The sequence below is a fragment of the Rhinatrema bivittatum genome, chromosome 2 (genome assembly GCF_901001135.1).
Source record: "Rhinatrema bivittatum chromosome 2, aRhiBiv1.1, whole genome shotgun sequence".
In the NCBI taxonomy this organism is placed as follows: Eukaryota; Metazoa; Chordata; class Amphibia; order Gymnophiona; family Rhinatrematidae; genus Rhinatrema; species Rhinatrema bivittatum.
The window spans coordinates 464,294,329-464,311,262 of NC_042616.1; the positions used below are offsets into that span (position 1 = coordinate 464,294,329).

The 16,934-nt window shown below is 44.0% G+C and overlaps 2 protein-coding genes across 9 annotated transcripts in view; one reads left to right on the top strand and one right to left on the bottom strand.

The window, feature by feature from the left end:
• Nucleotides 1-11,790, bottom strand: part of PIGN (phosphatidylinositol glycan anchor biosynthesis class N) — a 535,187-nt gene extending 523,397 nt beyond the window's left edge. Inside the window, 1 exon segment of the mRNA XM_029590493.1 lies at nt 11,602-11,790. The gene's annotated coding sequence lies outside the window, so the exon portion shown is untranslated.
• A 118-nt stretch (nt 11,791-11,908) lies between these two features.
• Nucleotides 11,909-16,934, top strand: part of RELCH (RAB11 binding and LisH domain, coiled-coil and HEAT repeat containing) — a 500,624-nt gene continuing 495,598 nt past the window's right edge. For 6 of the 8 annotated variants that reach the window (XM_029590488.1, XM_029590489.1, XM_029590485.1 and 3 more), the window contains exon 1: nt 12,204-12,718. In XM_029590488.1, the coding sequence (XP_029446348.1) occupies nt 12,220-12,718 (499 nt within the window). In that variant the 5' untranslated portion in view covers nt 12,204-12,219. Of the gene's footprint in view, nt 12,719-16,934 lie in introns of all 8 variants that reach the window. The other 2 variants (XR_003854685.1, XM_029590486.1) reach the window with 2 other exon arrangements.

The following is a 16,934-nucleotide window of genomic DNA, read 5'->3' on the forward strand; positions in this document are numbered from 1 at the left end:
AGATGTGGCTCTTTTGATGGCTGCATCTGGCTCGCAGACAAATCTTTAATAAAAAAGTAAAAATCTTAACAAAACCCCCCACCCTCCTGACGCCCCACGACCTCCAAAATTAATTTAGTACAACCCCCCACCCTCCTGACCCCCCCCCCCCCCAAGACCTGCCAAAAGTCCCTGGAGTTCCAGCGGGGGTCCAGGAGCGATCTCCTGGACTTGGGCTGTCGTCTGCCAGTAGTCAAAATGGCGCCGACGGCCCTTTGCCCTCACTATGTCACTGGGGTCGACCAATGGCGGCAGTAGCCCCTGTGACATAGTAAGGGCAAAGGGCCGTCGGCTGCCAGTAATCAAAATGGCGCCGATGGCCCTTTGCCCTCACTATGTCACAGGGGCTACCGCCGCCATTGGTCAACCCCAGTGACATAGTGAGGGCAAAGGACTGTCGGCGCCATTTTGACTACTGGCAGCCGACGGCCAATAGTCAAAATTTCAAATTTAAAACTAATAATCAATATTGATAAAACTGAATTAATTATCATGAACAAAAAACCCAACTTAATTCCACCACCTCAATTCACCACTAACAATCAAATCAACTTTATTTCCCCTGTCAATCACGCCAGAAATCTTGGAATTATCATGGATAGGAACCTATACTACAATATACACATAACAACTAAAATCAAAGAAGGATATCATAAGCTCCTAGTTCTCAGACGTTTAAAACCTTTTTTGAATTCAATGGACTTCAGAACCGTCTTGCAACTTATAATATGCTGATCATCATAAACATACTGGTTTAAAAATCACTCCACAAATTACCAGAACAAATCTTCGTTGTAACACTTCTTGTCTAAAAATTCCTCCCATTAAAGATGCTCGACTATCAGCCACTAGAAACAGAGCATTCTCCATTGCTTCCGCAAAAAAAATGGAACTCTCTACAGCCTTATTTAAGAACTCAATCTAACATCAAAATGTTCAAGAAGGACCTAAAAACTTTCCTCTTCCATACAGTCTACATCAATGATCATCCTTAACAATCCATCTACAATCAATTCAACCATTCAAACCCAAACAAGAAAAAAAACAGTAACTACAACTGGCATCAACCTTAAGTATTACAATTTCAGAAATTTAATATGAAGCCCTCCTTTAAGATGAATTAATACTATTTTTGTTACTTTCCTTTTTACATCTTTCCCTTCTCCCCCCCTCTTTCACCCCACCATCCTCCTCTACCTATCATTTCACTATTGTTATTGTTTTCTTCTTTTGCAACTATGTATAATTTATCTGATTGTTGTTTTGATTCTGTAAACCGTTGTGATGGCTAAACCGAATGATGGTATATAAAAATGAATAAATAAATAAATAAAATAAATAAATATCAAAATTATGGAATGGCCTGAAGTAACAACAAAGGAGCAGGAAACCAGATTAAAAAGAGCCCTGGCCCTGATGGAATTCCTAACTTTTGGTTCGAATATTTAACATCTCTACACAAAAATCTGGCAAAATGCAAACATCAATGGCTAATAACAGGAAGAACACGCCTCCTTCCAAAGGGAGCCATAAATGACATCCTCAATAACGTGCTTACCAACATGCTATTCACTACGATGGATGCAGATAGGGTCTATGTGATTATTTTCTAACAGCATGGTGACAGAGCAGAAAGACAACAAAAGAGGAGTACATGGAATCAAAGATCAATTGACACTAAACAAAGCCTTCATGGCCAAGTGTAAGAAAAATCTAAATCTCCGTACATCCTGGATTGACTATACGAAAGCTGTCAATTGCATCCCACACTCTTGAATAATAGATTGCCTTGAAATGTACAAAATAAACCCAAGATTGGTCACGTATATCAAGTTCAGTTTGAAAATGTAGCAGACTATGCTCCCTCTGAATTATGAAAATGGACAATTTGTCATTCCTAATATCAAGATTCAGCAAGGCATACTTCTAGGAGATTCCCTTTCACCACTTTTATTTTGTCTGGCACTGAATCCACCAAGTACTCTCATTAACTCCTTGGTTTATGGATTTTGTCTTAATTCTAAAGATACTAATGATCCACATGCTGAAACACCTACACCACTTTGTTTCAGAGAAACCTGTATTTCAACAGAAGTTGCTTGTGGGTTTTTCTTTGCATGCCAACAAATTTTCCTGGCAGTTGTGTCTGAAATCTTTTTTGGTCTGGCTTGGTATTAACCAAACCCATAATTTTCTACTTCTTGATCAGAGTTTGAACAGTACTGATTGGCATTTTCAAATCTTTGGATATCTTTTTATATCCTTTTCCTGATTTATAAAGTTGAACTACTTTTGCTTGCAAATCCTTTGACAGTTCTTTTGCTTTCCCTATGCTTCAGTAATCACCAAAGTCAGTGTAGCCCTGGGTGAAATGCACAAGGGATTTTCAAGAGCTAAGAAACTCATTGATTATTTATACATAGACACTAATTATAATCAAATAAGGCACAGGTATAAATACCTAACCCTTCCTTCATTGTTATCTCAACCTCTGTGTGTCAACTTAAGTGTATATTATCAGCCCAAATATTCAAGGGTATGAAAACTGTTGAACAGGACCAGTTTATTATTATTTTTTTTGCTATGGTTTGTTTAATGATTATGCTATTCTGTGATGCATACAATTGTTTAGTTTGAAATACATTAAAAATAACAGACATGTGCTTTGTCTAATCACTCATGCTTTCTTAAAATGCTACACATCTTACAAATTCTACCAGGGGTATGTAAACTTATGAGCACAATTGTATCTACATATTCCATTCCCTCTTTGAGATTAACCTATAGTGCCTCATCTCATAATCCTGCAATTCCGTTGGTTTAATATTATTTTGTATATGTAGTGTCACTTCTCTCTTTTTTCCTACCCTATCCTCCTGGATAGTTTGTAGCTCAGTATAACTATATCCTAGTTATGGTTTTCCATGTATCATGTCTCCGTGACAGCCACTATATCTAAGTCAGCAAAATAATTTGCAAACCAAGAGGAAAAAACACTTTAAAGAGTCAGACCAGTAAAACAAGGGGAAAAAGTTGGCTAAAGCAGAAATACAATGGCAAATACAAAAATAGAGTTACTTCAGCAATCACCTGTGAACCAAAACCTGACACAGGAATGGCTAAAGAGTTGTGAACTGCAGACAAGAAGGTTCACAGCAAGCACAGAAATATATGGAAAAACAGATAAATGCAGATTCTGTAGCAGAAAACTAGAAATGGTTACTCATCTTATTGCTGAGTATGACATATTGATGTCAGAAGGCCTGCATACAGAAAGGCACAACAAGATAGCATGGCTCATCCATTGGAAGCTGAGTAAATATTATAATTTAATTGTACCAGAAAAAAAAGCAAAACCCTGGGATCACAATCCTGATAGATCTGCAGAGAATGAAGAATTTGTGATTATCTGAGACATTCCCATTCCAACGGATAAAAAGCTTAGCACAAGAAAAATAGATATTGTGATAAAGGAGAAAAATACAAAAACAGCTTTGCTAATAGACATGTCAGTACACCAAATAATTACTCTGGAGAAAAAGAAGATCCTTAAGTATTAAGAAATGCAATCAGAAAGCAAGAAAATGTGGCAAAAATATATAGAAATAGTCACAATCATATTAGGCACTACTGACTTTATTAAAACGAATTCCCAAGCACACCTGGATATGTAGTCTATATGTATTACATCTTATGAACACCAGAGGGAAGCTCTGTTTGGCACAATGCAAGTATTAAAAAGAGTAATAGCAGTAAATTTGTGAGCCTGAGATCATAGCTAACAAACACTGGCTTAAGAATTAGGTTCATTTCTGTCATGATTTGCACAAAGCAGGCTCATTTGGAAACACTAACTCCCAAGAGAATTAGAAGAAAAAGGAAACATAATCACCCCCCTAAAATGCAGTGGAGTAAAATCACTTTTTAAATGGGAACAGCATCAACACAACATATAATGGGCACATGGTAGCAGACAAAAGAAAAGTGAACCAGCACAAGTGTAAATCTTGTAAGCAGTAGCACCACCAAGAGCAGGAGTAGCCAACTTTGGTCCTCGAGAGCCACAAATATGCCGGGTTTTCAGGATATCCACAATGAATATGCATGAAATAGATTTGCATATAATGCAGGCAGTGAATGCAAATCTATTTTATACATATTCATTGTGGATATCCTGAAAACCAGGTCTGTTTGTGGCTGAAGAGCAGAATTGACCATCTCTTACCAAGAAGTTTCAATTATTCCTTCTATAGTCCACTTACACTTCTTCACCTATCAGAAGCATTAAGGTATTTCCAGCTAGGGAAAACGAGATGAAAGACATTGAATAAAAGAGCTCTAGATGAGCTGTTTTCCAACCCTCTCCTGAAGGCACACCTAATCAATCAGATTTTCAGTATTGCCACAATGAGTATGCATGAGATAGATTTGCATACCCTGGGTCTCCAATGAATGCAAATCTTTCTCATGCATATTCATTGTGGATTTGACGGGTTAGGTGTCTCTCCAGGAGAGGATTGAGAAACACTGTCCTAACAGAATATGAATTTTAAAACAGTCTCCAGCTCTATTTTCATATTTGCTCCTGTGTTTCTGAGCAGAATGTTGCAACGAGAGTGAATGGAACAGCCGATCTGAGGCAACCTTGCTGACATTGTCGTTGTTTTTAAATGTAAAACTTGTGTAGTCATGTGGAAATAAAAGAAAATAAAAGGTGACGCCTTGAGGGAAGGCGGATGTAGCTTTTCCTCGGGAGCTCCTAGGAAACGCTTCCAACCCCATCCACATTCAAAATCGGGCTCAAATTTCCCCCTTTTGCGAAGTGCGAGTAGCGTTTACGGTTCGGAATCGAAAGTGATAAAAATGTCGACCAGATTCGCAAAAAAGGAGAAAGAAAATCCTAAAGATCGACAGAGACCCCCTGACAGCAACATGGAGGCTGATGGCGGGGCTCTGGAATCCCAGGTGCCGGCAAATTGGGCCGAGGTGCAGGCGGCGGTGGTCGCGGCTTTACAACCGGAATTCCAAAAGTTGTCTACCCAAATAGAAGATCTTACCTCTTCCATGGCGGGTTACGAGAAGCGATTTAGCGAGGTGGAGCAGAGGATATCAGACGCGGAAGATGGCCTCCGTGACACGCGGTCCGATGTGGACAAGATGAAGACGGAGCTGGCCCTCCACACGGAGCGCCTGGAGGACCTGGAAAATAGGTCACGTAGGTCGAATTTGCGATTTGTGGGCCTATCAGAATCTGTGGCAGACAACGATTTGCCCCGTTTCCTGGAACGCTGGCTTTCCACCGAGTTAACTCTCAGTCAAACGGGTGGGCCTCTTCGGATCGAGCGAGCGCACCGTCTCGGTAACAAAAAAGCGCCAACAGATAAACCCCGCGTCGTCATCGCGAAGATTTTGAACTACGTGCACAAGATGGAAATACTACAAACGCTGCGGAAGGGGACGGCCCTGTGCTTCGAAGGCCAGAAGATTTTGGTATTTCAGGACTTCTCGGTCGCTCTGTCCACACGGCGCCGAGCTATGGCACCTTTGTGCACGCAGCTTCACAATCTGGGCCAGCGGGCGGTCATTGTATACCCGGCAAAGGTGAGAGTGGCGGCTCCGACTGGGCCTCGCTGGTTCACGGAAGTGGGGGAGTTGCGAAAATACATAGCAGGGCTACAGCGGGAATCGAGCAGCTCTTCCCCCCCTCCCTGATTAATTTGTGGCGTGGGTCTGGCCTACATTTGCAGGCTCATGAGTAATGGCGGTTTGCTCTAGCGGCACGGTACAACTGCCGGAGAACTAAGTTGCTTTCTGTTTCCTGCTTCTAGGTGGCTTGAGCGCCCTGGGACTGCCGGATCAATGATTAAAAGTGCAGGCAACGGGAAAAAAAAAAAAAAAAAAAAAGCCCTACTGTTTGGAGCGGCTGTTAGTGGCCAGTTTTTGTTTTTTTTTTGTGCAGTTCCGACCTTCGTTGCCAGTAGGCTTACGTTTTTGTTGAGAGGCACAAGTCTCTTCTTGGTTTATTGTTGGTCAATAGGTTTTGAATAGATGGGTATCCGCCTAATGCATGCTTTGGCGATGCAGCATCATAACTGAAGACTTGGTAAGATTAAATGACAATGTCACTACAACGAACAATGCAGAGCGATTACAAATAATACTACGGGGGCTCCTATTGCTTCCATTATCGGGCTCAATTCCTAACGGATGGATGTTCCTACGCTCCCTCTCTGGTTAGCAGACATTCTAAATTGTACTGAGTGGGAGCAGATAGATGCCCTGGTCGATTTCTATGCTCCTGTGGCAGATCATCTACAAGGGATCCTAGGGTGGCACTGCAGCTGGGCATCCGATAACACACCAAATCAAGGCCTAACAACTGCTGTGTCCCTCCCTGGAGCTGTTGGTCACAGAAGACGTTTCCGTGGGCCTTTGTAAGCTAATCATTCGCTGCATGCTGCTTGCTGGCTGAGAGGAAGTGGACCCCTTATGGGGTTTCAGTTGCATTACCTTGTTTAAATACAGTTTTCCTACCAAACCTGGGTTTGACCTTCTTTCTTGTAACCTATGGAAGAGAATGCTAAGTTGGAATACTTCTTTTCGTTTTCTCTATTTTCCCTCATTGTATGGCGTTCTTATCCTTACTTGCAAATCCTCTGTTTAAATTTGTTGGGGGGCATCCATCCAGATATAGCAGCTTCCGAGGACGAGGGGCGAGGACAGAGGTGGATGGGGGAGGGGGTGTTGGGAGTTTAAAGTCAAACGTGATCCAATGGGGGGGGTTTATTGTACGCATAGCTATGGCGGGGGGAATGGCTGTGCTGGGAGGGAAGGGGAGGGGTGTAGGGCTGGGGGGGGCTGGGTGGGAGCTGGGGGTTTTAGGAAGTATGATGTCTTGGTGGTATTAGGGGATGGGGAAAGGGGATTGCTAATTTTTGTATTCACGAGTGGGTGGATCGATTCGGAGGGGGACCTGGTCCTGCTGGGACGGCCAGCTCCCTATACACAACAAGAACATACTGTTCTTCCTCGATTTTTTCTTTTAGAGAATGGTTAATTCAGGGCCTAAAATAGTGTCTTGGAATGTATGTGGCATAAATTCCCCTGTCAAAAGATATAAGATATTACAAGCCATGAGGCGACATTCCGCAGACATAGTCATGCTCCAAGAAACTCATCTAACAGACGAAGAACATGTCAAATTAAGGCAAGGCTGGGTGGGTGAGGTGTATTTTGCATCGACAACCTCCAGATCTGGGGGGGTGGCGCTGTTGGTACGGAAGAATATTCCCTTTCGAGTGTTTAACGTGTTACAGGACCCCAATGGGAGATATCTGGTATTGGAGGCAGAATTTTATCACGCCCCCTTGGTATTTTGCTGCGTTTACGCTCCCAACTCCCAGCAGGCGAATTTTTACGCAAATTTACGTCAGGTGCTTCTCCCCTATGTAGGTCGGCATCTGGTGGTGGGAGGAGATTTTAATGCCTTGAAAGACCCGGCATGGGATAGGATCTCCTCTATACCTCATACTGGGGCCCCTAGCAAGGATCTCCTGGCACTGGAAAACACTCTTCATTTGATTGACTCGTGGAGAATGCTTCATCCTTTTGATAAAGAGTTTTCACATGTCGCACGAGCTCATGCGACCCAATCTCGCATAGATTATTTTTTTGTGAGTGCTTCCTACTTCTCTCAGGTTCTATCAGCGGGGATTGGGGATGTTTTAATATCCGATCACGCTCCGATATGGCTGGAGTTACAGGCGAACCCCCTTGAACGGAGGGAGCGACAATGGAGGTACCCATACTTTTTAGCTGAGGACACGGCTTTTCAGGAGTATCTTAGGGGACGGTGGGAGGACTTCGCAACCAATAATGCACAGCATCTGGGAGACCCTGTTTTGTTTTGGAATACAGCTAAAACGGTCCTGAGGGGCGATATCATTTCCTACGTAGCACATTGGAGGAAGTCGGTTGACAGTAGACTTTTACAGCTTAGCGCTCAGCTTCAAAAGGCAAAGAAAGCTTTAATAGCCACTCCTTCTGCTAGACAGCGTACTTTATATGTCTCCTTACAGGCTGAGATAAACTCATTGTTACATCAAAGGGCAAAAAAAAGCGTCCAGCACTATCGTTTTAAACTTTACCAATATGGGAATCGGACTGGGAAATTGTTAGCTTCTCTGGTGAAGTCAGTGGGGGGGTCACGCCATATTTCGGCTCTGAAATCTGGGACAGGTCGGGTAGTTAATAGTACTCCCGATATCCTAGCAACTTTTAAGGATTATTTTGCCACTTTTTATCAAGCGGGTACTTGGAATCAGGATCGATGGGAGGATTTTTCCGCCCGGATAGCGCTTCCTTCGATTACCGTGGCGCAACAACGATGGCTCAATGAGCCTATCACTCAGGAGGAAGTGCGAAAAGCCATACGAAACGCAAAAAAACTTAAAGCTCCAGGACCAGATGGCTTTAGCTCCGAATTTTACAAATGTCTGGTACAACCTCTCACTAATTTCCTTCCAGAGGTGTTCTCGAAACTAGTGGAACGGGGCTCGTTCCCACCCTATGGTAATATGGCCCACGTGACTCTCATCCCCAAACCTGGAAAGGATTCTTTGGAGCCCACGGCTTACCGGCCCATCTCTCTGTTAAATGTAGATAATAAATTGCTCGCCACTATATTAGCCGACCGCTTGGGAGCTCTGCTACCTAACCTGGTCAAACCGGGTCAAGTGGGATTTGTTAAACAAAGGTATGCCCTGACTAATATTCGCTGGATAACAGCGGCAATGACATTATGTCGACGATCCGGTTTTCCCTTTTTGATGGCAAGCCTGGACGCTGACAAAGCCTTTGACAGGGTGGAGTGGGGGTTTTTATTTCAAGTTCTTAGGGAAATGGGGTTCGAGGGGTTTTTTTTTACAAGCCATTCAATTACTTTATAGTGCCCCTCAAGCGCGGATTTCTGTGAATGGCATGTTATCTGCTTCCTTCTCTATACATAGAGGTACCAGACAAGGGTGTCCGTTATCCCCTCTTTTATTTCTGCTCACCTTAGAACCCCTATTGTTGGCGATGCAGGCCACCTCAACCATCCGGGGAATACAGTTTTACACCCAAAAGACAAAAGAGATCTACAAATATTCTGCTTTTGCAGATGATATCCTGGTCTTCCTCACCTCTCCGGAACGCTCCCTGCCAACTCTGCTGGCTTTATTTGGAGACTTTGGAACCTTCTCCGGCTTACGTATAAATTGGGATAAATCCGAGGCTTTGGGGTACCCGCCCACCTTAATTGAGACTTGGCAGGGGACTTTCCCCTTAAAGGCGGCTGGGAGTTCCTTTAAATATTTGGGTATCTATATATCCACAGACCCGACCACGATATATTCCTTAAACATCCCAAAATTGCTTGGTATGACGCGCGATAGATTGGCCTTGTGGGGGGGTCTCCCACTTTCTTTAGGTGGGCGTATTAATTTGTTCAAATTGATCATTTTGCCAAAATGGTTATACGTATTACAGAATTTTCCCTTCCTGATTAAGCGGAAAGATTTGGGGAGTTTTGATACTCTGCTGCGAACCTTCCTTTGGAAGGGGAAAAAAGCACGCATTTTGTTGCGCTGGCTGAAATCCAAGTGGGGATCTGGGGGGATGGGAGTCCCTGATTTGTATCGATATTCGGTAGCGGCGAGTTTGCGCATTGTCCGAGACTGGATTTTGGGGACCTCTACCTCGGTAGTTTTGTTGGCTGATCAGACATTACTTGACCCGTTAGATCCTCATTTTGTTCTCATGTGTCCTAAACGGGAGTTGGCTTTATCGGTCCGGCAAGACCCACTTGTAGCGCCATTACGGTTCGCTTGGCAGGTGATGACCAAACAGCTGGGTATCTCCGCCTGTTGTGCCTATTTGGTCCCTATATGGGGAAACCCAGATTTTACTCCGGGCACCCAGAATTCGATATTTCGCCATTGGGCAGGAAAAGGGATTACGTTAATGGGACATTTGATCGATGTTTCTGGGACGCCTTTTTCCTTTACTGACCTTAAATCACTTTATGGGCTATTAGGAACTCATTTATTTGGGTATCTACAGATTAGCCATTATTGGAGAGCATTACCAGACACATCTAAATCCCTCTCGCAACTTCAAACTCTCGAGACTTTCTTTCAGTTGAGTAGCCCTCATGTGCCTTCCCTGTCTCGCTATTATCAGAGTCTTCTCCAGGGTTTAAACAAAGATGTGTTTTCCACAGCAGTGAGCAGATGGAATCGGGACGGGGTCTTTCAAGTGCCCATTGGGGTCTTCCGGTCCAGCATGCGCTCGATCACCCGAACTACGACTAATATGTACTATCGAGAAATGCAGGTGAAGTTGTTATACAGAGCTTATATTACCCCACAGGTTGCACATTATGCCGGGTTGGTACCTGATGCTAACTGTTCTAGATGCCGTTGTATGCCGGGCAATTTCACACATGTTTTTTGGGCTTGCCCGGTGATTCAACGTTTTTGGGGACGAATTGTGGGCTATCTGAGTACATTGTTGGATATCAGCCTGTCTCTTTCTCCCTATCTGATTCTTTTTGATTGTATTCCTCGACCTTTAATCCGGGGATTTGGGACTCGCTGGTTTCTGCGAAAAGCATTTGCAGTGGGGAAAAAGAGTATCTTACTTGCCTGGAAAGAGGTAGAGGGACCTTCTTTTTGGACATGGAGGATTCATTTACATCGCATGATGCAGATGGATCATATGGCGTCAGCTGGATGTCCGCAGCAGCGTGGGAAGTTTCTTCAGATATGGCATGACTACATACAGGCTTTACCACATCGGGCGAGGAGCCTAATTCTTAACCATTGAGGCGTTGGAGAACTACAGCATCATCCACTTGTGACATTTTTTACTTATTATTTTAGTATACTGGGGAGGTAGGGCGGGATAGGTGGGGGGCAGGGAGGGATGGGTGGTAGTGGGAGGGTGCAACATTATAGCTGACAAGGGGATAGTGGGATGTAATAGACCTTTCTGGACTCATTTTGGTCATACTCTACATATTCAGCGGGTGGAGGGTAGGGGAATGGGGGGAGAAAAGTGGCTATTATTTGAACATCTCATTATATTGTATGGAATTGATGCCAGGGGAGGCGCAGTGTAAACCCCCCCCCTGGCGGTGTGGTTGTTTATTCTGTTTGTTCAATAAAAATTGTTTATACAAAAAAAAAAAAAGAAAATAAAAACTCAGTACACCTACACTACCCCCCCCCCCCCGAGAAACTTAGATAATGTTTTAAAACACGAACTAGAACACCTCTCCCATCTCGACGCCAACTCAGGCTGCAGCAAAGAGTCTGGAGTTTACTCTAAAATGACGCCACCTAAACAGAGATAAACCCATCCAGTCCGGGCTTCTTTACCCTCGTAGCATACACGCCCTTCTTTCAGATAAACAGAACATTACTGGCAGTGGCGCGCAACGGGGTAAAACCAAGCCTGGCTGAGAGCGTCCTGCACCATCAGCTTTCGAGGAAGTGAGCGGAGCCATGCGCGGGCACTCACCACCAATGGGCACGAAACTCCCTCCGCTCCAGGGAGCAACTTTCTCTCTCCGCGTGCGCGCAGCAGAACGGCGCTGTCACTGCACCCGCCAAGTAGGTCAACCTACCGGCGCCGGCTCGAAGCCCTTCCGAACAGGGATAGCAAGCGCTGATCTCGCGCCGCAACAGGCGCATGCTGGGAATTGTAGTCTTTTTTTTTTTTTTAATCGCCAAATAGAAAGAAGAGGTCACGCACACCCGGAAGACAAATGAGAGTAAAGGTCTCCAACTTTAACAGCAAGGGATAACAAGTCAAATGCAAGACCCAGTCAGTAATTCCCTCCCGCTATTAGTACAGTGCTTTCATACAACGGAAAGATCCCTCAGTCTGCGCGCCCACACTCTCGAACCGTTGCCCCTTCGTTTTCCGGTCTCTCCTGCAGAATCGCCATGGCAACGCGGAGGGGGAGCCGGCGGGAATGACAGCGGCGCCTCGGCGCTTCTCGCGAGAGGTCGCCGCTCAGCGGAAGCGGCGTCTGGTGTCGCTCGACTGTCAGTGCTGTTGCTGCGGTGGGCGGCGGCTGCCTTTCTCCTTCCCTGCACCCACCCGCGGGGGGAAAGGGGGTCCTTGGGGGGGAAAATGGCGGCGGGCGGTGGCGTGAACCCCTTCCTGAGCGACTCCGAGGAGGAGCCGGAGCCTCAGTCGCAAGCGGACAGCAGCGGCGGGGCAGAGGAAGAGGACGACGAGGAGGAGGTGGCAGCGGTGGCTCGGCCGGTGCAGGTTCTGTCCCCGCTGCAGGAGGCGGCGGCCGCGCCGCTGCCGAGCCCGCGAGCAGCGACGGCCCCGGGGGACGGGGCGGCGGCGGACTTTCCGCGGGTGCCGCTGGACGCGCTGGCGGCGCAGTTGCTGCGGGATCAGTACCTGCTGACGGCGCTGGAGCTGCACACCGAGCTGCAGGAGTGCGGCCGCGAACTGCCCCGCCTCCGCGATTACTTCTCCAACCCGGGCAACTTCGAGCGGCTGCAGGGCAGCGGCGGGACCCCTCCTGGAGCTGCCCCCCACGTCGCCGGGCCCGGAGCCGCCCTGGCCGGAGCCTATCGGGAGCCCGGAGCCGCGGCGGGACCCAGCGGCAACCTCAGTAAGTGACAGAGGGGAGGGACGGTGAGAGAGGGGAGATCCGAGAATTGTACGAGCCGCCCGGGCCACGCTCAGATTCTCCTCCCCTGTTGACAAGCACCGTGGAGCAGGTGCACCCATGATTTCTCTACCAGCTCTTAACTATAGGCTGGCTGGTATTTACTCTCCCTCTTCTCTTGTACATCTACTCTCGTCTTTCAGATGGATTTTTTTTCTCCTGCTGCCAGTCTCATTGTTGATGTGCATTTTTTTTTTCTGGCTGGGGTTAGGAAGGCCGAGGGAAGAGTTGTTTTTTTTTTTTTTTAATTGTATTTTTTTGCGTTTGAGTACTGACAGTCTCTCTGCCCGCGAGCCTCATGCTCGAGGCATCGCTGTCTACACTGCCTGAATCGTTCAGCCCGGGCGGGGGAGAGCACTGTTGGATCTCACCGCGTTGAGCTTTTCTCGTTGAGGCTCGCGTGTCTTGACAGCTGATTCCTCACCCCACACCCAACAGGGTGATAATTAATACATAAGTTAAAGAGCATCTGCTTGATTTTGTGTAGCTTGCCGAAGAAAAGCTATAATTTTATCTGTCCTCTTAGGAGGAACATGGAAAGAAAGTAATCTATTATGGTTTGGCTTTTGTTTTGGTTTTTTTTTTAAAGGCTTTCATAAAGGTTTTAAGAGTGTTACAGGATGCCTGAATGTGAGATAGGCAGACCACACACACATACAAGGTACAAGATATACAGTAACAAAAGTACAGCTTTATTTACAGCACACATATTTCATTTCCCGTGACTGTTATAAATATCAAATCAGCATCCTGCCACTCATCAGGTCGGGGAACCCCAGTTACGAAAAACAGGAGCACACAGCTTCAACGTGAAAGATCCTGCGCCACTCCTCAGTGCACAAGTGAGGCTCTGGGCTTTGCACTGGAGAACCCCAAGCTTTGTAAACAAGTGTACCTGCAGACAAGGGAGCCTGAGAACTTCCCGTTTCAGGAGAGGACTGCTGGCCATGCATCCCTCTTCCTACTAGGTCAGACACAAACCAGCTTGCACAGCAGCTTACTTTAGCCCTGTTTACACAGCTTTTTTGCTTGAAAAATAAGTTTCCCAAGTTCAAAACGTGACAGGACAGCATAAAGTTTGTTCTGAGAGCACTTTTTAACCCATCGCATTACAAAGAGACACAGGAAAAAAGCCCGGATCCAGACAATATCTAACTTTTCTAGAAAATAATCATATCTAGTTTTCAGAAACACTGGATTGTAGTAATTTGGGGGTAATTTATTCAGAAATAGCTAGAACAAGGCCCTTTGGTTGTTGCATGTATTGTAAATTGCTGAAATGTAAGCAAAAATAGTGGTTCATACTGATTTGGTTCCCAAGTTGTTGGAGGTGAGGAAGGGTTACAAATTCCTTAATATACACTCTTAAATTACATTTTACTACACTTAAAGGCATGAGGGCTATTATGACAGGATAACAGCATATTACCTGTTCCAACTAGGACGTTAATGCTGAATAGTTAATGGTCTGCAATTTTATGCTTTGTATCCCATGGCAACCATCTAGGGTTACCAAATGGGTCCATTTTTTCTGAACAGGTTGATCTAATCCTAATTTGACCCCATTACATATGCCTCTGTAGTTCAGATGTCACTATAAAAGCAGGACTACAATCCATGCATATTTCGGAGTTAAAACAAGACAGAAAAAAATGGAGCCTGTTGATAACTTTACAAACTTCATTTTTAGTTTTTATTTTATTTTCCCTGGGAGTTTGTATTGGTGGGTTTTTTGTTTTTTTTAAATACCAAAAATGAGAGAAATTAGTGAGGAAAAATGACACATTTCCAGATAAATGATTTTTGTTCTTGTTGTAACAAACATTTAATAAATTCCAGTGAAAAAATAAAAACTGAAAATAAAGGTCCCTAATTATATGATGGCTATTCTCTTGAATATATTCCCTAGTAAGTTGTTGGTTTGAGGGGGAAAATAATTCTTTCAATTACTCCAATATTGACTGGGTAAGTGAAACATCAGGGCATGCTAGAGAGAGAAAGTTCCTCGATGGAATAAATGGAACAGTTGGTTCAGGAACCCATAAGAGAGGGAGCAATTTTAGATCTAATTCTCAGTGGCACATGGGATTTGGTGAAAGAGGTGTTAGTGGTGGAACCACTTGGCACTAGTGATCATATGATCAAATTTGAATTAATGATGAGAAGGGGACAGTAAGTACGTAAATCCATGGCTCTAGAGCTAAACTTTCAAAAGGGAAACTTTGATAAAATAAGAAAAATGTTAAAAAAAAACAAAACACAACCCTGAAGTGTGCAGCAGGCTTGGACATTTGTTATAAAAATAAATTAGAAACACAGTCCAGATGTATTTCATGCATTAAGAAAAGTGGAAGGAAGGTCACACGATTGCTGACATGGCTAAAAAGTGAGGTGAAAGAGGCTATTTTAGCCAAATGATCTTCATTCAAACCTTGGATGTAAGTCATTGATAGGACAGGCTAAGAGAATTTGAAAAGATGTTGACATAGAGGTAAAACTTCATAATATAAACTTTCTCTATCCAAAGCAGAAAGCCTGCGAGAGAGTCTGTTGAACCGTTACCTGAGTGAGGGGTTAAAGGGACACTTAGAGAAGATAAGGCCATTGCAGAAAGACTAAATTAATTCTTTGCTTAGGTGTTTACTGAGGAGGATGTTAGGGAGATACCTGTTCCGAAGATGGTTTTCAAGGGTGATGATTCAAATGAACTGAACCAAATCACAGTGAACTTGGAAGATGTGGTAGGCCAGATTGACAAACTGAAGAGTAATAAATCACCTGGACCGGATGGCATACACCCCAGGGTTCTGAAATAATTAAAAAAAAATACAAATGAATTGAAATAGGTCTGAAATTTAAATATTTATTTATTTTATTTAGCATTTTTTTATGTACCGAGGTAGAGCAGAGTAGCCTTCACTCCGGTTTACAGATTATAACAACATGTTACATAAAACTATTGAAGACATTGAAGAAAAATAACATTTAACAATCTGAGAATTGTCATGTCAAACATATGAACAAGGCAAGGTATCCCAGAGGATAAGCACAATGAGTATAAACCAGATAAGATGTACCAAAGGATAGGTACATTAAATAGACTGAGTTCAAGTATAATGATAAAATGGTCTTAGATATCTGTAGGAAACAGGATGATTAGACAGAGGGGGGGAATAAATGACAAAATATGGGAAGCTGTGGGATTAAGTTTTGAGATTGTTGTGCAGGCTGTCAGTATGAGATTGGCAGAGTAGCCAGGCTTTTAGTTCTTTCTTAAAAGATTTTGGGTTTTCTTGGGAGGTGAGGAACTGAGGTAAGGAGTTCCATAGTTTTGGGCCGATGATAGAAATGGCTCTGTTTCTGGTGGACGAGAGTTTAGCATAAGGGAGTGATGGAATCACTAGCTGTAGTTTACTAGTTGATCTTGTGCGTGGAGAATACTGGATATGAATGATGTCATCAAGTGCGGTGTAGTCTGCTTTGTATATTGCTTTCTGTAAAGTTGAGAGGATCTTAAATTTGATTCTTTGTTCGATTGAGAGCCATTGTAATTGCTTGAGTACGGGTGTGATATGATCAAATTTTCTTTTACCCGTCAGAACTCTGGCAGCAGCATTCTGAAGAAGTTGTAAGGGTCTTAGGGATGATTTAGGTAAGCCAATTAGTAGAGAATTGCAATAGTCCAGACCAGAGAAGATAAGGGTTTGAAGGACAGTTTTGAAGTCATGGGGGTGAAGCAGAGGTTTTAGGTGTTTGATTACATGTAATTTATGAAATCCTTCTTTTATTTTTGAAGAGATGTGTATTTTATAGTTTAGATCGCTATCAATCCAGAAGCCCAAGTCTTTAACGTTGTCTTTGAGTTGGATGGTGGTATTGTCGAATTGGAAAGGTGGGAGAAATTTTGGTCTGACATTATTTCTGGCAATTAGAATGCATTCGGTTTTGTTCGTGTTTAAGCATAATTTGAGCTGGAGTAACCTGTTTCTGATTGAATCAAGGAGTGAGGCATAGAATAGAATCTTCAATGGAGGAGGAAATTGGAATAAGAATTTGAATATCATCGGCGTACATGTAATAGGTAATATCAAGTTTGGATAGGAGATGGCATAGCGGAATAAGGTAAATGTTAAACAGAATGGGAGAGAGAGCTGATCCT